The following is a 23,699-nucleotide window of genomic DNA, read 5'->3' as shown; positions in this document are numbered from 1 at the left end:
TCACGAGCCCCCTTTTCCCATGTATTTCTCCCATCCGTCTCATTCCCTGTCTTACTCTTCTCTCTCTCCACCCCACCTCTCCATCAATTACCCCCCTCCTCACTCATTCCCTCTGCCTCCCATGTATTTCTCTCCCCTCTCTCACTTACACTCTTCCTCACTCACGCCTCATCTCCTATCCCCCTCCCTCCATCAATTATCCCACTCCTCACTCATTCCCACCCCCTATACACACAAGCCCCCCACAAAATACATATAAAAACCTTCCCACCCCCAAATAAATACAAAAACTGCTCCCACCCCCAAATATATCTTCACCTCACCTCCCTTCAAATACATATAAGCCCCCCACCCTCCCAGATACAAACCAAAAAAACACCACCCCCAAATACATACCAAAAAACACCACATGCAACCCAACCCCCAAATATATATTAAAAAACAAATGCAGACTTGCCTACCTTGGGTATGGTCTCAGGCCTCTGCTGCCCCGGCTCTCCCCCAACTTCTTTTCCGGCTGCCGGTCCTCTAGTTGCCGCCGTGCCCGACTCACTGACTGTCCTGTGCTGCGCGCCTGTCAGAAGCTGAGCCTAGTTTTGCTTCCGGTGTGCGCCGACGCGAGAAGCTGAACCCCCACCCCTCCCTGCAGCCACTGGACCTGGGACACTTGTTCTGTGTCTCCCCCCTGTCGGTGACCCTGGCGGAAGTATACAGTTAAAGCTCTGCCATGCATTACGGTTTCTAGTGGCAAAATGTGTTGGTGTGTATCGAGCTTTCCACTTCCTGATGCTTTTTAAACAAAGTTGGTAAGATGGTGTAGTGCTAGTCTATATATTGGCTAATAGTAATGTGGTTTTCCTGTTTTGATTAAGCAAGCAATAATGTGTGGAATTTGACGTTCATTATTTTGCAAGTCCATTTTAAGATTTATTATATTATGGATACAGGTAAAGATGTTTGTATTGACTGTCAAAGAAAGTTTAGTTTGGAGGGAGGGAAAAATAAGCACTTTGTGCATTTCTCCCCCCAGCAGTTGAAGATACGCTAGTTGAGCACTTTTTAAGTATGGGTCTAAAGTTACTTTGAAATTTTTTTTTTTACACTTTTCTTTTACACATTTACAGTTGAACTTCTCAGAGCTGACTTAATCCAACCGTCCTCGCTTATCCGACATATTGCATCCCGCAAATCGCTGTCTGATTGCTCGTCCATGTTAATCCATGTCGGATAAGCAGTTCCGACGTTGCATAATGCGTGCAGCTGACTGCATTATGCGGCGTCGGATATGGCAGGAGTGCGCAAACTGGGGGGTGTGGCGGTTGCAGAGGTCCCGTGCTCTTCCCCAAGGCATTTAAATTAAATGCCGGGGGACCGCACAAGGCCTCTGCAACTTCACTTACCGTGACTGTTGGCTTCGGCACCGCGGCATCATTTGAGGCTTCAGACGAGTTAAGGGGGGCGCGAGCAGTGGGGGAGAGTATGTAGGGGGATGCAAGGCAATGCGTTTGCACACCCTTGGGATAATGCATTAGACGAAAAGCGGGCCATTGGATACTGAGGACTACCTATAAATAACTTTGTTTAATGGTGCAGCTCTAATTGTTTCTTTACGAGTTGCTGTTGCTTTCCTTTTCCAATCCTAGTCACATATTTCATTGGAAAATCCCCTGCAAGCTTTTATTTTCGAGAACAAATATCACAAACTGCTTTAGAACCCTGATTGTTACAACTTCTGAACGACCGCTCCATTCTTTACTTTGGTATGAGCAACTAACCAACTCTTACCAAAATCTGTATGTGTAGCTTACTCTGTGGTTGCTATTGAACTGTTTTTAAAGTTTAGTGTCGTAGATGTGAAAAATATACCTTGAATTCATTAACTTACTTTTTTTGTGTGGATGTGGCACATTGCTGGCTGTTTACTGCAGTATGTGTTGCTACATGGTACCTCTAAGTTATTAAAAAAAAAAAAAGTTCTAGAAATATTTGCAGTATTTTCAACATTGAACGTTTTAGAAGGGTGGTTTATCATAACCTAAATGTTTTGAGCTTTGCTTGAAAGGCCTCTGGCTTTTGAATACAGTAGTGTGCTTTTAACATGTTGACGCCCTGTTGCATGTACATAGCCTCTTTCATAGCTTGCTTTGAAAATAAGTGCAAATAAGCTTAGTGGTTTTCTGACAGCGTTCACAAACAATTCTTTGTGTGAACTGTTCAGTCTAATATTTTTGTAAATCCAGCATAATAGTGCCCTCTCTGACCCTGATCTGATCAATAGCACCATGCACAACACTTATTTTTTTTTGGCACACAGATGGCATGGGTGCCTTTTTTGTAAGAAACGTTAATTGGTCTCTCTCTAGAAGTAGTAACCACACAATTCTATACTAGTTACATTAAGTGTGTTTGCCTTTTTAAACAACGTGGAAATAAAATCTCTATGTTGCAACAATGAGTGGCTCATTTACCAGATCATAAACATGTGGTCACATTTGCAATTTGGGTTACATGTTTTGGGTGACATTTTTCATCTGACCAGGAAGTTTGGCATACATAAATAACTAGAAACCGTTATTTAAAATATATTTAATCGGTAAACGCATTACTGGGAGCCAGTAAAGGCTTGGCTAGTGTGGTAAAATGACACAAGTACCAGATAATTCAAAAATCTAAGATTTTGCACTCAATTCTTAGCATATTGCACCTGAATTTACTGTTTGTCGATTTTATAGCTTGCCAATACAATTTATGTGCAATATAATCTAAAGCAGCAAGATTTGCCAACTAGGAAAGCTGTGATGGATTCTTAGACCACTATGTTCAGCCAATAATACGCCCTTTGCTAAGCCTGTGTCACTAAAAAGGCAGCCACACTTGGCGCTCTACAATATAAAATAACCATTAGACTGTGTGAAGACCACAGTACTCCATTTTAAGGGAGACTGTGGTGTGTGTGTGTGTGTGTGTGTTCTATCTACTTCATTTTAACTTGTTGGTCTTTTGACTGGAAGGCTTAGGCAAAGGATGGAGGAAACACTAGTCATTTATTCTCTCTCTTTTATTTTGTTAGGTTCTCTGCTGAAAGAGTAACTTACATTTGGTTCTCTCCAAGATTATATTTTTTCATTAATTGGTTTAGGAAGCCAGCTAGATGAAAAAATAAACAAAACAACTATTTTATCAAGTTGGAGACTGACCATTTTTATGACTAGACATCCTAATTTGTGAATCAGTGTAGCACAAGCGTTTTTTGTTTTTTTTTGAGGTGTTAAGAACGGTAATATTGCCTGTGACGGTAAGGGGGTAACCAGGTTATACAATATAAAGGTTAAGCCCATCTGGTTACCCCTGAGAACGCTGGGTCCCTGGCAGCTACATAGCGCATGGGGCAATGTATTATAACAAGTTAGTGTCCCCTACTTTTCCACTTTTCATGTTCCTTTTGCCCTGGACTCATGAACCTTTCTATGTTTAAGTTTTTAGGTGGGATATTTGGGTAGAAATGCAATTGTTTTGTTTGCAGGAGTTCAGGGGCCAAAGTAACCGGTTGTCCCCCTAATTCTCCCCGGCGTGCAGGCATGATTTGCCAGTATGCGGGTTGAATTAAACCAGGGCTGCCCATTGTCCCCCAGACTCCTGGTTTTCGAGCCCAGATATCCCAGTCCTATTTCAATTACAGATATGAGGCTCCCCAAATTATCCTATGGATTAAAGTATATTTTATTACATTTGTGCATATACTTTAAGTGTCTATTCAATTAGCCCGGGCGTCCATATAGGTGCTGGAAAGTCCGGATAGACAGAGTTCAAAGAGGAGACGGGATGTTGAGGTGTTAAGTGGCTGGAGCAGTGCTGAGTACTGGGTCCGGAGAACAGAGACCCCCCCCCCCCTGTGGGGAGGACACTCTGGTCTGCCAGACTCAGGGGAGCCTGCCCAGTAGGTGACAATGAGTTGACTGGGTGAAGCGGCAGAATGTCGGCGCGTTTCCCATTGGTCAATTCATTTGCCCATGGGGCATCCCGAGCCGGCTTGGCACACCTTCCTCTGACATCAGCCAAAGGACAGCCCCTATTCTTATTGCCTAGTGGGGGGAATTCCCACACTCTGAATGGTCGCTCCTCCTTCCATGCTGAACATAGAACTGTGGAGGGTATACAAGGAGGTAGCCGACTCAGAGAACCAGACCATCTAGTGACTTGTGTCGAAGGGCAGGCTTTTCAAAGTTGCTCTGTCACAAATAGCGGAGCAACCGGCTTCATTTTAAAGCTAGGAAAGTCCGCCCTGCAGAGACTAAGTCAGACGTCGGGACCAAGTTTTGTGAATTGAGCGTAGCGGTCGTGGCTAGAATCTTTAGCTGAAAAGAGCACAGGAAGGCCGGGTGTATATCCCGGTCGGGGTAAGCCTTCCGACGCAGGCGCCCTGCACCTATTTGAGCCTAGATTTCACCCCCTGTAAGTGTGTATTTCGTCTGTATTTTGTGTATTCACTGTGTGTACGCAGGTTTACACGAAAAAAACTTCAATTTGTTTTGCCTAGTGAATAATCCGGTATAAATTTGTAAAAAGTCCTGGTCTCCCGTGACATCCTTTTTAGTAAAAATGAGTTATGGCTATTTTGAGAACTAATCGCTTGCTTTTTAATTTTGAAAAACATACAGAACGCTTTTCCTGGTAATGTACAGGTTAATAAAAGCTTCAATCAGACTTAGAACTTTTGCAACTCATATTGACAGATTTATTATAAATCATTCTTCCTGGCAATGCACAGGTTATTAAGAATTTATATTAGTGTAGGGACCCTTGAACGTGGTCTGCCGTGAAGTTTGGCTCAAGGGCTTACAACAATTTGGCCAAAATGTTAAACTAAAAGACCATTTTATTTATTAGTTATTTATACATGTATATTTAGGCACTGCACCGTATATAAGTTTTTCTGGATGTGCACTGAGCTTTGTCTGTGTTTTATGTTATGTCTCTGGTTTTAATTTTTAATTTTGAGCAAGGTGTGACAAATAGCTGCCCCCCTTTTTTTTCCAAGCAAAGATAAAATTATGTATTAAAACATGTTGAAGTTTAGTTTGCTTTAGTTTGTAATGAGGCTATTTTATTAACTTTTTAACTCCTTGAGTGACCAATTAACGTACATGAGGACTGACATCCTAGAGGCGCTTATGTAAACTCTCGTAGTCTCTCTCTTTCTTTCTTTCTTCTTGATTTTCTAGAGTTAATTGCGATTAGTGTTGCACAGGAGTGCTAAACATGATCTGAATGTAAAAGGAGGGCCTTCCCCCTTCTATTCACATCACTGCCGGGACATGGCGATTGTGACACTTCAAGACTTGGGGGTGTGAACATGTGGTACTGCCTACCCTTCAACACTCAACTGGTTAAGTAGCCGGCAGGAAAGTTATGTATAGCGAATGGAGCCTTACATAGCCGTAAAACATGACATTCTTTGTGTCATTTTATTGGATAATAGTTGATATCACAAGGGAAGGCTAAAATCTGTTTAGTAAATCTCTAGCTGTTTATAGTCAGTGAACCCTTTTTATGAAATGAATGGAACACAATCCTTTTTATGTAGGTCTGCATGTTGGTGACTGCATTGAGTAGCCTTTCTGTTTGCTCTGCATGAATAGAGCTTCAACTGAGTTACCTACTGGAAAGTTTGTAGATTTGTGTATTTCAGTGAACTATTCATCTGTTAATAGTTAGTCATGACATGAACATTTTAAGCGTGACTATATTGCTGTCCATTTATGGTGAAGGGGGCTAGTTTTGGTGAAAATAGTGCTTTTAGAAAGCTTGCAAGACACCTAAAATGTGTCATTTGTACTGTATTTCGTTTCCTTGTTCTATCTGTGTAAAAGTTAATGCAAACACAAATGGAGGTATAAAGATAAAATTAACATTAACCCAAGAACATACGATGTTACCCAGCAATACTTAATTACATTGGTGTAAGACCAGAACATCGCCATAGTCAAAAACATACTGCAGAATAAAGATTTTGTTCCTGACTTACTCTGTGAGAAGTTTTTGTCTATATTGACAGTTGCCGGCTCTGTATAAAGCCATGGACTGGTGTAATGAAGGCTCCACATCCGTCTGTAGAGGGGTTTATCTTTTTGTCCGAAGGTTGCAGTCTTAAAATCCATTCAGATTTTTTTTGAAGCTGAACGTTGCACTTTATGAATTTTCAAACTCTTACCCAAAATTCACAATGCCTGCGGTGGTGCACACAATATTACTCTGGGAAACAAAGCACACTAAAGGTTTGAATCCAGGATATAACAATCCAGGCTACCAAGCCTGTACTGACCGTACCAGTGGATATATCATCAAAATCTATGTGGCTGTAAAACGTAAATGGACAAGTAACAATGGGTAATGTAAGCCGGGTGTTGGTGCTATGCAAACCTGATTGTCAGTGGCCAAATGATTTAAAATTATACCCTTTTAAAGATCACGCTGTGTGTATCTTCTCTAAAATTGGTAGTAGTTTGACTTGTACACAGTTACGTTGGATATGTTGTAGGTCTGTGGTTTGGAAGCAGTGCTATATCTAAAGTATTTATGGTGTGTTTTTTTTGGTGGTTTTTGTGGTGTCGAAGCTTCTAAAATTGACGTTTGGTAAAGATTACAGAAACCCTATTCTGAGTCATATATATTTAATAGCAAAGGTATGTATTGGTTGTATAGACTAAATATATTTAATTTGAACAATAAGATATTGGTGCTTATGTGATGTAATTGGTTAATGTGATGTGTTCATGTTATATGTAATTATCTTTGGCATTCATTTTTAAGCTTATGTTGTACCATATCATTGTAAATATTGTTTCCCTTCTACAATATATACCTTGTGCCAGTCTGAGTTCATTTTTAGAGCTGCAAATCATATTGTTGTTGGGCAAGCAATCAAGCAGGGAACCTGTTCGATGAGCCAATAACTCCTTTTTTTTTTTTTTTTTCCTGGTCAAACAAAGCTCTAGTTTTAAAGATTAGTGAAGAAATATTTTGCTCATGACAGTTTTGAGACCACTTTACCAATGGTTCCAATTCCATATTTTATTCATAGTTTATCAATCAACCATTATGAGAAATCGGTTTACAACTGAAGCACTGTCCTGCTCAAGTTGTCTATTCTGTGCTATATGATGGAAGTTTATTTCTGTTTTCTACCTAAAGGATAGTTAAATGGGATTTATTTCTTTTATAAAGGGGCAGAGATGGTTATATGAATGGGGTTTGGAGTGTAGAAGAAAACAGAAGGGTTGGGGTTGGGGTGCAAACCATTTAACTGTGCATGCAATGTCTTGTATATAATGTATACCTTGTTCACTTATGAACTATGTATTTGTCATCATAACTCGTGCCCAGGACATACTTGAAAACGAGAGGTAACTCAATGTATTAATAAAAGACGAAAAAAAAGCGCAAAACGCAAATAGTGAAGTATATCAAAAACTTGTTTAGTTAAAAGAAGGTAAGTATTCTGTGTACATCAATATAAAAGAACATTCGCATGTACGTGTATCAATACACGAAATTACCACACAGCTGACATCAGGGTGGGTATTGGAAGGAGATTTCTCTGGTAAGTAGTCATCCGCAGTTTCCAGATGTCATCTGGGTCTCTCACGGTGACTGCAACTCGTAACCAGCATCCAGATCGTCTGAGGATTTCCTGCGGCAGGCACTACGTTGTCGTCTGGGTCACTCACGTGACATTCTTTTAACTAAACAAGTTTTTGATATACTTCACTATTTGCGTTTTGCGCTTTTTTTTTTGTTTGTCTTTTATCTCTAGTTCGTGGGTGTGCTGAGCCACTCTTTAACTATAGCAGCATACGCCATATACCAACGGTTTTGTATGGTTCAATATATTTTTCACTTCCACAGTAGGGTTGTGCCTTCTATCGTGTGCATAGCCAATTACGATGTATAGGGGTTAATATTTGTATTTGTGTTTCACTAATAGACACTGTCTTTTACCACAATTAAGTTGTCTTTTGGGTTGCACACTTATTTTTCTGTATACAACTCAATGTATTACCTCCTGGTAAAACATTTTATAAATACATTTAACTTGTTATAAGCATGTTCTGAATTGGAAACATCCTATTGAATTGTCTGCTTTACAAAATAGATCTCTCCTAAATTACTATACCCGGTGATTAATGTTTAGTATCCTGTGATAACTGTAGAACAGTATTGCAAATCCCGTGACCATACCAGTAACTCAAAGGGTGTGGTACCTTCAATGACTAACATTTTGCACACAATTGTGGAAACTGTCCCCAGTTGATTAGGTGGTGTTGCTCAGTCTGCATTATTTACATAGTTGAACAGCCCAAGGATGATACTTTGGTTCTGTCTGTAACCACAGATAAGACTGGGCAAACCTCTATCAGAACACTTCTTACCAGTGTTGTCCTTATCAAAATATATCACACGTTAGCAAGGTCTGGCCTTTCACCACCCTGATGAAACCCATTTCACTCCTGAACCTTAAATGTAGCAAATCTATCTTCAGTGCCAGGAGGGGGGGGGGGGGGCATTGAGAAGCCACTGTCCCCCTGTTTATTTTTTTTTATTTTTTTAAGTAATTCTTACTACATTTGTTCATCTGATGACTGTACTCTAATCTTTGGAACATCCCATAGTGTGTAGTTGCCATTGTAACTTTGGTTTAACACGTTTACGATTGCTGACTATTGACACAATTTAACCTGGTTTATGATCAGTGTTATTGGATGCAGCGTATTGGCTTCATTATTTGTGCAATTTGGCACTTTTACAATAGTATAAGCAGGGTTGAACAGTGAAAAGCTTGACGCCATCAAACCTTAAATGATCGACTATAAATGCTAATGTAATGTATAATTTGTATTGAATAAGATGTTTCAGAGTTTGTATAACTTCATGTTGAGACATTTCCCAATCAAAACGTAAAACGAAGTTGTCCCTTCTATATACCTTTTCTGCCCCTCATTTCCCATCCCACCACCAACCCTTTCAGTTTCATACAATGTGATTTATTTCTGCTGGTTTTTACGTTGGCACACCTGTACAGAATTGTAGTAAACACAACAAATCTACTTTGTGGATTTTATGTTCACAATTCACTACATTTTTCTGGGTTAAGCGTGAGATTACTCTTTTGTGTACTAATGTGACACTGAAATTCTTGGCTTTGTTTTAGTATTCTGTGCAAACCGTGCATAATCTTTGTTTTTATCCCCCTGGTAGTAACTTGGATTTTTATGCAGAGCTTCACTAAATGGCAAATGCTGATTAGAACTATTCTCCAAAGCCATGGATGATTTTACGTAGCAGTCATTCATTATTGTTCATGATAATCTGACATGACCAGTTGACATTTGTCTGCTCAGCAGAAAGATCTAGTTATTGCAGAGCAAAATAACCAACCTTCAGTTTCTTAGCAGATTCGGCCCTCATTTTTATATGCTTTTATCTTTGTAATTCCTTTGTCACACTTGTATGTTTAAAACGGCTGTGCCACCCAATTTGCTCTTGGGTAAGTTGCACAAAGGGTAAACCTGAAGTGCGTTGGGTATTTCAATGTATCGTGTGGGGCACTGCATGGACTCCATCTTGTCTCCCCCTGACTATCATAAGGGCTGTTATATAGTGGCCATGCGCACGGCACTTATAATTGGCTGTGGTTAGTCAGTCTTTCTATAAGGGTGCCGTGTGTGTGTGTGTGTGTGTGTGTGTGTGTGTGTGTGTGTGTGTGTGTGTGTGTGTGTGTGTGTGTGTGTGTGTGTGTGTGTGTGTGTGTGTGTGTGTGTGTGTGTGTGTGTGTGTGTGTGTGTGTGTGTGTGTGTGTGTGTGTGTGTGTGTGTGTGTTTATTTTTATTGTGCAACATTTTTTTTTTAAATATTATTTAATTAACTTGCAGTCTATGTATACACTCACACTCACTCACATACACTCACATCACACACACTTTTATTATCCTTAGTTTTTTTTAGTTTAGTATGTAGTAGAAACAGATTGTGGTAATCCTTAAAAGTTATAACTCAATTTTGAAATACTCCAATGGCAAAAGCAGTTTTTGAGTAATAGATACCATACTTTGCCTTTAAGTTATGTTTGAGGCAATTTGGGAAATACTTTTTTTTTTTTTTTTTTTTTTATTACCTGTGGATATCCATGGGAAGTAAATTAGAAGTTTAAAGCTGCCGTTCGATCCGTTTTCCTGTAATCAACCTCTGAAATTCGGCTGGGGGTTCACTAAATGCATCCTGGGTCCTCTTCTGCTGCACTGACAGCCAAAGTTCTGTGAGGAAGATCATGTGACCAGGCAGGCACTAGATTCAATTGGTTCACTGCTAGAGAGGGCAGGGCTCAAAAAGGTGATGCTGTTTCAGAAGGGGAAGGGGATGTGACTTTGTATATGGTTGCTATAGGAAGAAAAAAATGTCTGTTACATTAGAATACATTAAAAAATCTCTTAAATTGTTTTTTTTTAATGCTAAAAGTATTTTCTCATAGTACAGAACTGACTTAATTAAAAAAAAACACATGTAGGATATTGTTTGAACTGCAGCTTTAAATAAGGACTACTTTCATCACAGGATGACTGCAGAATGTTATTGGACCCATTCTTTTCAGCCTTTGTTCGTTTTTAGTTTCCTGAGATTCTGAGACTTAAAGGCTCCTTTGAAGTAAATGGCCCAATAATTTCCCAGATGCAACAGAAGCCAAATCTACCAATAAATATAAAGTAATCCATCTTTGTGCTGTTGAAAAACCAACATATACAAAAAAGAGAGATGACTGCCGCTCTCCCAACTATATGAGAATGAATGTATACAAAAATAGGGTGCATACGGGAATAATGCATTACATGGAACAGGAGGAAGGTTACAGAAGTAGCCTAAAAGAATCCTATTTGCACTCACTATTTACAAATGATGGCTAGGAAAGATTCAATCCTTGGGAGAGGCCCAATAGCCGTTCATTAAACATATTAAAATATTTTATTAAACATATATACAACATATATACAAAAAAGGAAACCACTATGTGGCTAAAAATAGGGGGTGGGTACGAGAGAGGTGAGAAGTCAATATAGCTTAGTAAGTTGAACAGGGTGTAATCGCCCATCAATTGAGGTGGGTGATGTGGGGTGTATATATTGATACGCAGAGGTAATAAGTCTATCCTCATATACAGGTGAATAGTGGTGTATATTCTATTCGTTAGCTGTTACACATATTCTCCCATCACTACAGTAATATGTTTCTAACCAATGTACCATATGTGTTGGTACAGGTGTTATTACTATAGACAGTTTGCACTGCTACTAGTGTAGCTGTCTCTGCCTTATTAAGCCCCCAGCTATGAGTCACTTAGGATCCAACAATCACTGCATAGTTTATACATATAAATCATAGTTTACCAATGCTTAAATGCAGAATGTATACAGAACCAGTAGTGGTTCTGGAGAATAGGAGAATGTCTAACGGCTAACGAATAGAATATATACCACTATTCACCTGTATATGAGGATAGACTTATTACCTCTGCGTATCAATATATACACCCCACATCACCCACCTCAATTGATGGGCGATTACACCCTGTTCAACTTACTAAGCTATATTGACTTCTCACCTCTCTTGTACCCACCCCCTATTTTTAGCCACAGTGGTTTCATTTTTTGTATATATGTTGTATATATGTTTAATAAAATATTTTAATATGTTTAATGAACGGCTATTGGGCCTCTCCCAAGGATTGAATCTTTCCTAGCCATCATTTGTAAATAGTGAGTGCAAATAGGATTCTTTTAGGCTACTTCTGTAACCTTCCTCCTGTTCCATGAAAAACCAACATATGCAGAAAATATAAATGTGCTCCCATGTGGGTGCCTAACATAACGCTCCTAAAACCTCTGGCTGGCTCCTAAGTATTTTAGCTTTTCATCCACCCTTACAATACGGTCTTTCTAGGTTTTGAGCTTGCTTAGATTGTATGTATCAAATACAAATAAGTGCTATAAAAGATCTATCTGAGAAAGGGACCTTGATAGTAAGGTTATCTTATCAAAGTAGACCAGGCCTTCAACCCAATATTTGATATACTAGCAGTTTTTTAACGTAATTAAAAAAAAACTTGAACCCCTTCACTGTTACAGGTCTGAAACACTTGGGAAGGCAATGAATGCATTGCTGGCCTGTCTGGCAGCAGAATGAACCTAATGAGGGGCTCTGAAAAGGCTGTGCAACAGCGTAATTGAATTGGTAAACTGAAGCCACTTAAAGTATCAGGCCAGAAAATTCAGCCCGTATGCAACTTTGTAGCCTGTGATGTGGTGTTGGCGTTGAAATATCTGCAATGTGGATATAGCTATTTTTTAGCATAGGAGCCAGCAAGAGCAGCCACTTTATCTGTTTGACACCAACTTCAGCATGATTGCTGTCGCTGGCTTGTGAAGCTAGTAAATGGCCTGCAAACTCAAACAATTGGATTTTGAAGGCAGATGGGAGGACACCTAAGGCTAAGGTCCCGTTGCACGCATCCGCACGGCTGGCTTGCTTGCCGGCGGCGCGTGCAACTCGCTGTACCGCGATCTGCGGTCTACAGGCTACTTTTCTCGGAGCGGGGGGCGTGGCCAAACGGGTCGGGGGGGGGCGCGGCCATGACGTGAGGGGCCGGAGCGGGAGGTGGGCGGGAGTGGGAGGATTGACAGGGAGGGGGGGGCGTGGCTTGAGCGGAGGGACCCGCTACTCTTCCCCCCCCTCCCTCCACGGGCTGCAGGTAAGTAAAAAAAAAACACACACGCAGGCACTCATACATACATACATACATACACACACACACACACACACACACACACACACACACACACACAGGCAGGCACTCACGCACTCATACACACACACACACACACACACAGACAGAGACAGGCACGCACGCACTCATACACACACACAGGCAGGCACTCACGCTGCTTTCACTCCACACTCCTCCCCGCTCCCCGAAGCCTCTCCTCCTCCCGCAGCCTCCCCTCCCCATTGGCTCACAGCCACACCACGTGACGCGTCAACGCTAGGTAACACCATTCTGTGGTGTCTCCTAGCGGCTGACGCGCCACAGCGTGTAGTCAGCTGTGCAGCCAGTGGGGACCGGGACCGGCTCGCGAGGATTCCCCTGCTGGTGGGGAACTCGCTACATTGCCGCCCGCGCCAACGAGCGCAGCGGGTCCCAGGCCTTAAGGTAGACAAAATAGTCAAGTGTGCATACACATCTCTCATTTATTCCTTTTTATAATTTGCATGTATCCCTTTTTCATTGAGTAATTTTATTTGTAAAATGCTCTGGCATTTGTAGCAAAATTTTAGGAACACACACACACACACACACACACACACACACACACACACACACACACACACACACACACACACACACACACACACACACACACACACCACCACCACCACCCCCTTCCCCGCTCAGCCCATGGTTTCAATATGCATTGAACCAACGTGTGTGTTTTTGATTTGCAGATCTTTATAATCACAATTGCCTATAAAACACTTGGCAAACTTAATTGTAGGTTAGCAATTGTCCCTGTTCCCAACAATGATTATTTTTCCATTCTCTAAAATCCCTTGTATTAAAGATTAACTGGAGCTGCCAGCACTTGCACATATTACACATTCCATGCCATCATAGCTAAGTGACTCACAAGGCAACATTATTGCTATCCTTGAGACTCCGGTTCAAGGCTAATAAATTTGAAGGTTGTGGTATTTAAATATTTTAAATATAAGTATAGCATGCATAGACCAGTATTAATAATTAATTATCCGCATGATCCTTTTATGTTCAGAGAACCTTTCAGACAAACTCCTGTATCTCTGCAATTTGTAGTTGTGCTTTGATCATTTGTGCTGTTATTACCAGTGTGTGAACATTGTGTGGTTAAAGAGTTTGGCTTTTGAGTACATTTGTCAAACTAGTAAAACCTCTAATTTATAATTGAAATCTAGAAAATATTAGGTGTTGAATGCTGACTATTTGCACTTGAACTTCATTCCTATGTATGTTGCCAAGTTGGACTACACAATGAAAAAAAAAATGTACCGTTACATGTGGTAAAAAGACTGAAACAATTATAACTAATGCGTCTCCCTTTTGTCGTAGATACAGTACATCACTGCACTAACATTGGTGCAGTGAAACAACTGAGGGCATTTATAACAGATAACTGCTGCCATGATTTATTCCTTTACACCATTGTTCCACATACATAGTGGAACGAATGCTGTTTTTTAAAAGTTATTTAAATATGCATTGGTTTCCTACTGTCCATTGTCTATTAACATTATGCCAACTCTTTTTGAAACCATGTGAAAGTTAACGTGTGTGTTAATGCATGTCCCTCCCTTGTGATGCTGACTTGCAAAGAGTGCTCATGAATGTTTGCCAAAAAGGTGCATTGCAAAATAAACTAGAAGTATTGATGCTTGGTGAATAAAATTGCAGTGTTGGAGTTCTCCAAGTTTGTTTGCAATGGCTAAGTGGCTTACTTGAAACTTATTGATGCTTTTAGTATCTTCTTGAATGTCTTTAGTACTTTCCTGAGATCTCTAGGCTGCAGAATAAGAATGAAGTGGTGTAGTTCTTCAAACCTGAAGAGATGTCCACATTGTTTCCTCATTACATGTGTCTGTTTTCTGTATTTCTGAAGGGGTACCAGCTGTTTTGTACACTGCAGGGCTTCACAAGACATTAACTCTGCCCGTAATCTTGCAGGTGTTGCTAGTCAGCAGCAGTCGGTATCCAGATCAATGGATCGTACCAGGTGGAGGAATGGAGCCAGAGGAAGAGCCAGGTGGTGCAGCAGTGAGGGAGGTTTATGAAGAGGTATGGTAAAATATTTTGTATACAGCCATGCCAAGCATTGATTCGGGAGTTGACCAAGACAATAATATTACTTACAGATTTTACAACTAGCAATAACAGAGCACAGACAGGGGATTGAAAAAAAAAATGGCTAAAGTGAGTCAGAAGCACAAAGCTAGGTGTGAGAGAAAGTTAATTGACCCACAGCAATAAAAAAATAAGATGTCTCAATATAGTTGTTCCATTTAACCAAGAATATATAATTTCATATGCACTAGTTCTGGTGTGCAGTGCTGCAGTCACCATCTTTGTATGACATTGATTGTCGCCCTTTTTAACTTTGCCATGTGGCTAGCTTGCAACTTTGTGTGCGTTTATTTTAACAGTTGATAATTCGGTTAATTACCTTTCAGAAAGGAGGTATTTTATGTCTCGATTTAACACTTCAAGGGCCAGTCCCTCTTATGACTAACTGTATGTGTGACAATGACATGTTAAAGGATTTAAAGGGACAATACGTCCTTAGACAACAGGCAACAAATTCCACTGACATGTTTAAAGGGTCTCATTTGGTTAATTGTTTTTTTTGTTTCCTCCCAAATCAGACACTCTTATAAGCATTTCATTTTTATCGTTCGATCTGGGAGGGGTTTGATTTTTTTCCCCTGGCCTACTCCCTTTTGTGTGATGTCACTGTGATCAGCAAGTGCTTGTACAGTCCCTACTCCCCATCTCCCTTTAACTTTATTGGGTCTCTGGGGCAGGGTGTGTGGGGTAAGGTAAGTAAAACACTTGATTGACAAACCCTTCAGAATTCTCCATTCAGAGACCCCCAAGATATTGAACAGGCTGACTGAGGAATTGCACCTTTTTAAATCGGTGATGCCTTTCTACCAAAATCTGACTCCTATTAAGTATTTTTTAAAGCTGGCTCGTAAATAATGTAAACTGAGATTTGTGGAGGGTTTGATCTTCTCTGGCTACTTCATTTTGTCTATGTTCAAACCTCCCTCCCCCTCTATCTTCCCTGATCTTTATTGGATCTCTGATAAAGGCAGGGTGAGAGAAGAAAAAATACATTACTGACCTACAGACTCCCAATCGGTGGCCCCGAAGAAAAATAATGCTTAATTTCCAAAGGCAACTGAAGAAGAAAACACTGTATGCTGCACTCTGTCAACTAATAGTGTAGTGGAAGTACGACAAAAATTAACTTTTAATTGCCAAGTATAAAAATAAATGCCAGATTAGAATAGATACAAGGTATAATATATACAATAGATCAAAAGAAACACACACACACACACACGTGTGGCAAAATCTGAGAACAGAGGAGCCAAGTACTCCTTTCCTGTCTAGGTACAGCTTTACAGTGTAAGGATGGATGTATACCTGTCCTTATTAAAATGGGCTAGGTATTAGATGTAGTACCTGTGCCACAAGCTAGAATTCTAATAGATTTGCAAATAGCCAAGATAACTTCCTTAAGGTAAGTATTCCCCAATGTATGGGGCCTATCTTCCCCTGCAATGTAGTAGTCTTGCTCTGAATTTTCAATACACTGTAAGCAAGCGAGTATGTTTACTAGGATACCAGTATGCCTAAAGTAAGCCCAGATAACATCATGGGAATGGGACGAGAGGTCCCTGCTAGGTTTAGTCTATTAGAGCTAGATAGTAGTAAACACGGTTGTCTCTAGCACTGTGCACTCACTTTGACGGAGCTCCGTTGGCCATGGTACCAACCAGAGCTGAAAGTGAGGCGCCTGCTTGTTCCTGGTTGCACACGCTGATGCTGTGACATCAGAACGTCCCTAAGAAACAAAAAGCAATCAAACATTTTGCTTTAAAGCAAATTCACGTCTCCTGGGACACGACTCTGTCTCCTGGGGTAGGATAAACTCTTCCAGTATAAAAATGAACCCCTCCCTACATTGCCAATGTATTTCTGTCCTACCTAGGGGAGGAAGGCTTTGTAATGTTTATTTCATTAATGAGGCACCAGGGCCTATCTGATCCGGTTATAGACTGCTGAAAAGCTGTAAATCTTCAACATTGCAAATTCTTCCACACTTCCAGATAGATTTTCGGACATGGTGCAATAAACTCTGTTTGAACGAAAACACCTCTGATCACACGAATCCTAGAATACGTGCAAGAGGGTTTTGAGGCCTAATGCCAAATATTCTTGAGGTTCAAATTGCAGCCACTGAGCTCATGCTATAGCAAATCATACACATCTGACTGTTGGTCAAAGCCATTGAGCCTAGGATTGGAGATCAAACACCAGCATGGGATCTAAAGCTAGTCGTTAAAGCTCTTTGTCACCCCTTCATGCCTCTATTGCAAATAGATGAGAAATCTCTAACATTGAACACTTATTTTCTGGTGGCAATTGCATCAGAAAAAGCGTAGAATTAAAAGTGCGGTCTATGAAAACCATGCTTAATGTTTCATAAATTATACCCCCCCTTTTTTTTATTTTTTTTATTGTGATCCTGAGATTGTCCTATCTTCCCTGTGTCCAGATTCAAAGAATGAGAAGGAGCAGGTTCTGCACACCTCGATGTAATATGTTGGAAGCAATACCTCGGTAGACAATTAACCAAAGTGGAACTCTGGAAGAGTTGAGGGCGATCAGCATAAATTTGGCTTGTCAGCTACAAGACACAGACTACTTGTTACCATTTAATATTATGGCTGCACAAGTCCATAATTAGAGGCTTTTGAAGTAATATATATATCTATATCTGTGTACAGAACTCCTATATTGGCCAATTACAAGTTAAAACCAGTATGTACATTCTAGTATATCATGTTTCCTTTGATCTATATTGCTGATTTTGCATGTAAGCATGAACATGGAAACTTTTCAATTAACATAAGTAATAAATTAACCAGGCTTGAGTTTGTTGCACGTTCTTGCACTAGTAAACCAAGATTTACAAAATATGAGTTGCTGACTTCATGCAAATAAAACCCTATTGCCTAGTTTGACTATGCATTGTGGGCTGCTCCGATTTCTCTACTATCCAGCAAGTTAGTCTGTACTGTAAAGCTGAAAGTTAATCCCCTGCTTTATTCTACCTGTCTTGTCCTTACATTCTACTTGCACCTTTTTGAAGTTCTGTTTGGAAATATTGATGAGATCCTTATCTGCTCACCATCTTGCCTGTCCTCTTACAATAATAATCATTTGTACTTGTGTGCATGGACCTTTATATGACAGTTTTTCAATTAGGGGTCAGCCCTTCTAAAATACTTTTAACAAATTAAAGAACTAAAAAAAAAAAAATCAGTGGGCTTCAATATCACAGGAATGTCTTTGGCTTCCTTCACTCACAGCTGCCTTTTATTTTCACTGATGAATACCACAGACCAAATCATTCCATGAGGTTCCACATGATCTCTTCAAAGTACACCATCCCTTTTTATATGGACCTCCGTATATGTAAACTACCAAGTTTGTCACACTTATTAAAAAATAAAGTTTAAAGCCCTTTTGCTGGATGTCTTCTGGTTTACTTATTACAAGCCTACATTTCTGCAAATACATTTGTTGATCTCTGCCCTCTGTTTATGTTGCGGAGAAACAAGCAAAGTACAATTACAAAAGTAAAAAAACTCAGATAAATACAAACTTCTATCAAAATTATTAGCAGGCAATTGAGCAATGATTTCAAAATGACTGACTCAATTAAACCGCTTTCATGGAAAGATCAACAGCAGACCATTCATTGTGGCTTTTGTAGAAATTCTATTTGAAAATATATTTAGATGTATCAACAGATTGTGTTGAGTGCCATCTTGTGGACTTTGTTTAAAGTAAACCATGTTTCTATTACTTTGTAAGCCCTTTGTTATAAATGCTTACATAGCAATAAAATATATACATGCCGTTTTCTACAGTTATACTCTTGAGTAGATCCCGTGACTAATTCAATATGGCAATCATTCTTTAATGTTAATAAGAGTACCTAGAGAGTGATGTTAATAAGAGTACCTAATAAAAGGTTTCAACAAACTCCACGTCTCTTCAGCTTTACTGGCAACTTTTCTGTGTGTGTGTGAATAGCCTAGCTAAAATAAGAGAATTACATTTGCTTGCATACAGGGTGTGTATCTATGTATGCACACGCACACAGTTTTTATTTATAGTGCATGCCAGACAATATGATAGTGGGGATTACAATACAAGAAATGCAACCAACATAAAATCAGACCACAGGAAAGGGAATCTCTTCCCAGGAGAGAGTCTAGTCTCATGCATTGACAGCCTTGTTCTGTATCAAAGAGGAAACACAATGTTTTTAATGTATAGCTACATAACCACTTTTTATTTGTATGCCAACATAAATGTTTGATTAGTGATTAAAATAAAAAATAATTTAAAAAAAGGTTGACTTTTTTTTTACATTTGTGTAAAATATTTCAAGTATGCATAATACAATCTACAGTAATTAAAAGTCCTGCTAGCCTCCTTTCACATCTTCAATACCTGTCTGCTTTTTCTCACATGACATCAAATGTATCAACTATTCTCATCTCTTATCTACTGCCGCTTGCATCTCCGCGTTGATCTCCATTTCTGCTCACTCTTTATACTATGCTTAAGGTTTATCTCTTCACCTGCATATACTTAGTCTTCGCACCCCGAGATACACGTAGTCTTACTCTATGAATCAATGTGCATCTATTGTCTTCAGGTTACCCAATATACCACTCTGAGAGAAGTGAATCCCTGACCTAAATGTGCAATGTTTGCTTATTTGACGCACTTATCCCGATTTTGTATTATATTCCTATTATTTCTCATTTACTATGTAAAGCACTGTATATACTGACACCAATAGACTATACACATCTGAAGACTTAATGGCGTAGGTCAAATAAATTACTTAACACCATCATTTGTACAATGGCTAGCAAATGGCTGAACTGCCTTGTGCTGCTTCTGTTAATTTAGTAATTGTAGTTCCATAGCCACTGCCCAATAGAGATTGCAGGCTTGATTTACTTAAGTGGAATGACCATTATAGATATACGATGGCAGAAGTTGTTTTCTTTTTACCTTTAATGAACGTGGAAAATATTTTCAAATATAAATATTTAGTAATATTTAAATAAAGCTACAGGTATATAGTCAACAGCGTTTAAATTATGAACATTTGGTAAATTCTACCACAATTCTGCTGTAAAGATTTGCCATCAGAAATAATTAAATGCTTATTTCCTCTTTCCAGGCTGGAGTGAAGGGAAAGTTAGGAAGGCTTCTGGGAATTTTTGAGGTGAGTTTTTTCTTTTTCCCTCCTCCCCCCTCCTCCCTTGTGTGGTTCTGTTTGCATGTGTACACACAATGCAATTTTAGTACTCAGATTTCTTTCCCTGAACCCCACTCCCTAATATCTGTGTATTGTTAATGCTGTGTGCCTTATCGCTGCTAAAGAGCTCCATTTCTTGTTTGGTGAATATTCTCTATTTTAGTTTGGGAAGTATAGTATAACATTATCTGCAAATTTTGCAAGACAAAGTAACATCACAACTGTAAAATTGTTTATGTAGCACAAGTGGTTTATCTGAGGACATTGGGGAAATAAAATGATTAAGCATAAAACAATTTTTCCCGTTCACTACAGTGATATGAGATGGTAGCTCTGCCCATCAGCTTGAGTAGGACTGACACTTCTGCAGGTGGGCCATTTAAAGGCTCCCCCTTACCTGCAATCTTTCTTCCCTCCCCCTCCCCATGCAACGTGGCAGCTATTCTGGGGCCCTCTGTGACTAGGGTGGACTACAGAAGCATCATTCACACTGTGGGAGTGATCACACACAGCCAGGTGCAAAATATTGTAAGTCCGCTAGATTGAAAATGACGGCAAGAAATCGGAACTGCGCCCTGCCGACATCTTGACGGCTATTTAATGCTAGGTAGGTGCTGCTAGTTACCCGTTTTTTAGCTGAGAGCAATACAGCCAAGGGATCACTGCTCAGCTAGCACTCACCCAGACATTTTAGGCAGTAAAGCAAAGGGAGAGCATGTAAATCGGGAAGTTACTGATTTTGTTGTTCTTACCGTACCACTGGAGGGACTGGCCGAAGAAGGGACGTCCAAATTGGCTGAAACCCCAGCACGAAAAGAGCATCAAGGAAGGGAAAAAGCTGCACAACTTGTGACAAAACCGCATTAGTCAGAAACTGAGGACTGCTTAAAATCGGCGGTAGATGAAGGGTACGGTATCACAAACGGTAGGGAAGTGATTGAACTCCTTGGACCAGGAAGAGTATTCATTATTCAATGCAGACCTATTGACGTCTTTGATCAAAGCGGTTCGAGAGGCTTTGGAAATGGAGGGTCCGAAGGAATGAGGCAAGTAAACGTCATGGTCACAAAAGAAGAGTTTTCTTTCCACAAGGTGTTAAGATATAATTGGAAAGGATCCCGACAGATAAGATGCTATTTTCAAAAAATGTCCATAAGGTTTCCTTTTTCTGATAGATGTGGGAAGTACCACCCAAGGTAGATGAGGATAACAAGGAGAACACTGCCAGTGGATGGCGCCATCTTGTTCAGACACGATGGAGAGAAGACTAGAAAATGTCTTGAGGAAATAATTTGTGGCAGCGTGCAATCCAGCGGTCACAACAGCTATGATTCTGTGCCAATATTATGCAGAATCTCAAATGTGTAGAATGGCTTAGAGAAGTCAGATCCTATCGGCCAAGAAGGCCTTTCTTAAGGCAAACGGATTATAAGGATTGTCATTTAGAGGAAGACCTTTCTAAAAGAAGGCAAGTCTAACAGTTTGCAGTAGGAGGAAGATTAATATCATTCAAGACTGTTGACTTTAAGTCAGATGGGTCCTTTAACTGCTTTCCACCAGCTGCCACCTTGAGTTAATCCTCATCCTAATGGTGGACCCCCTTCTTGTTTTTTTTTTTTTATGTCAACTCCCAAAGAACAGAGAAGCAAGAAAGGCATTAAAACTAGTAAACAAATTGCAAAGGTTCCAGAGATCAAAAGAAAAAGGGGATGGATATATTAGTCTCTCTCTGATGAAGAAAGCTTCTGGAAAATACAGAACTGTCTTGGACCCAAGTGTCAATACATTGCAACAGATAACAAAATTCAGAATGGAATCCCGAAGGTTCATTATAGAGGCGTATATGCATATCCCAGTAACGAGGTCATCAAAGGTTTCTAAGATTCGCAGTAGGAGAGGATAATTTTCAGTACACATCCTGACTATTTGGACTAGCTACATCCCCCAGAACATTCACCAAGTTACTAGTGAGTTATTAGCAGAGGTAAGAAAACCAGGCCTACGGGTTTACCCGTATTTGGACAACATGTTCTTATAAGCTGGAGACAAGACTGAGCTGAAGCTTGGTATCACAGCAGTTTTACACTTACTAGAGTCGTATGGCTAATAAACCAAAAAATAATTATCAGACTCTAGTCATTGGATTTTTTGGGGATGCTTTTTCAAACAGAATATTTTCCCTTCTACAAGACAAGGTACAGAAAATAATAGGAAAAGGTATGCTTCTCAGAACCTTCTTACAAAGTATCGGCAAGGGATTGTATGATCCCTCTACCTTTGAGATAATAAAGTGGGAAAGTTTTCCTACAAGAGAATTTCCTGAACAAATGGGAATTCAGAAGATTTGAATAGAGATAATGTTGTCCAGAAGCACCAAAGAGAATTAGTATGGTGGAAAAGACGAAAGAACCTGCTATGCATCTCTAGTCAGGTAGTTCATTTAACCGATGCCAGTATGTCCGGCTGGGGAGCTCATCTAGGCGAAATAATGGCGCAAGGAAGTTGGCCAGATCAGTAGAGATGTCGCCCCAATTTTTTAGAATTAAAAGCAGAGAACACCTTGCAGGCTTTTCAATAGCATATACAGCTCCAAGGCATGATAAAACTAGTCGTTTGGCAGTCATATACAGGAGCACGAAGGAACGTAAAGCAAGGAACAGCAGCCAACGTAAGTTGGACAGAGATCTACCTAACCATCTGACTCTTCTGCGGCAAAATATGACTGCAGATAAGGTAAACTGGCAACAGTTACATCCAGGAGAGCTGTATCTGATCTCTGAACATGATGATTTTTTTTAGCAGACAGTTGGGGTCAACCGGGACATTGCTCTAGGAAGGTACCAGCTACTCAAGGATAGATAATACACAAGCTTTTTTCAGACGGGTGCCCTAAGTTTTACATGGAACTTCCGTCTGGTGCACTTTTTCCAGCCAATACTGCTTATAACACTGGTATTGAAGAAAATAAAAATGGAGAAATCGGACGTGGTGGCTATCCTATCTGATTAGCCAAGACAGGCGTCGTACACTTGAGCAATGAGCATGGTGGTAGAAAAATCCGTGGAGGGCCACAAATAAATGACCTTTTAAAACAAGGACCAATACAGCACCCAAATCCACAGAATTTGGCACGTGGCCTGGCGATTGAGCGGTAGTTATTGGAAAAGGGCCTTTTAGGAAACGCCAACATTGATGGCAGCCAGGAAGCGGTGAATGAGTATACTATCATCTGGTTAAAGTTCTTACAATGGAGCAAGGAGAACTGCCAAGACTGCTATAGCTCTTCTGCAGTGTTTTGTAGCATTCCTTCAAACAAGATTTGATCAAAGGCTTACCCTCCGTTCCCTCAGTGCAAATTTCTGCTTTAACAGCACTTTTAGAAAGAAATGTGGCCATAGAGACTTGTCAGATTATTGAAGGCATTAAAAAGATTGAGACCTCAAATTCGTAAGTGCGCCTACTTGTGATCGATCACTAGTCCTGCAGGCA

The 23,699-nt window shown here is 40.0% G+C and overlaps 1 protein-coding gene across 2 annotated transcripts in view; it reads left to right on the top strand.

The window, feature by feature from the left end:
* The window catches only part of NUDT4 (nudix hydrolase 4), a 63,621-nt gene that overhangs the window by 27,674 nt on the left and 12,248 nt on the right, over positions 1-23,699 (top strand). For both annotated transcript variants that reach the window (XM_075600425.1, XM_075600426.1), the window contains exons 2-3: positions 14,801-14,911; positions 20,133-20,177. In XM_075600425.1, coding sequence (XP_075456540.1) covers positions 14,801-14,911; positions 20,133-20,177 — 156 coding nt within the window. The remainder of the gene's footprint in view (positions 1-14,800; positions 14,912-20,132; positions 20,178-23,699) is intronic.

This window comes from Ascaphus truei, chromosome 5, assembly GCF_040206685.1.
Source record: "Ascaphus truei isolate aAscTru1 chromosome 5, aAscTru1.hap1, whole genome shotgun sequence".
Classification (NCBI taxonomy): domain Eukaryota; kingdom Metazoa; phylum Chordata; class Amphibia; order Anura; family Ascaphidae; genus Ascaphus; species Ascaphus truei.
The sequence above is the reverse complement of the archived record's forward strand: the minus strand, read 5'-3'. Positions and strand labels throughout refer to the sequence as shown.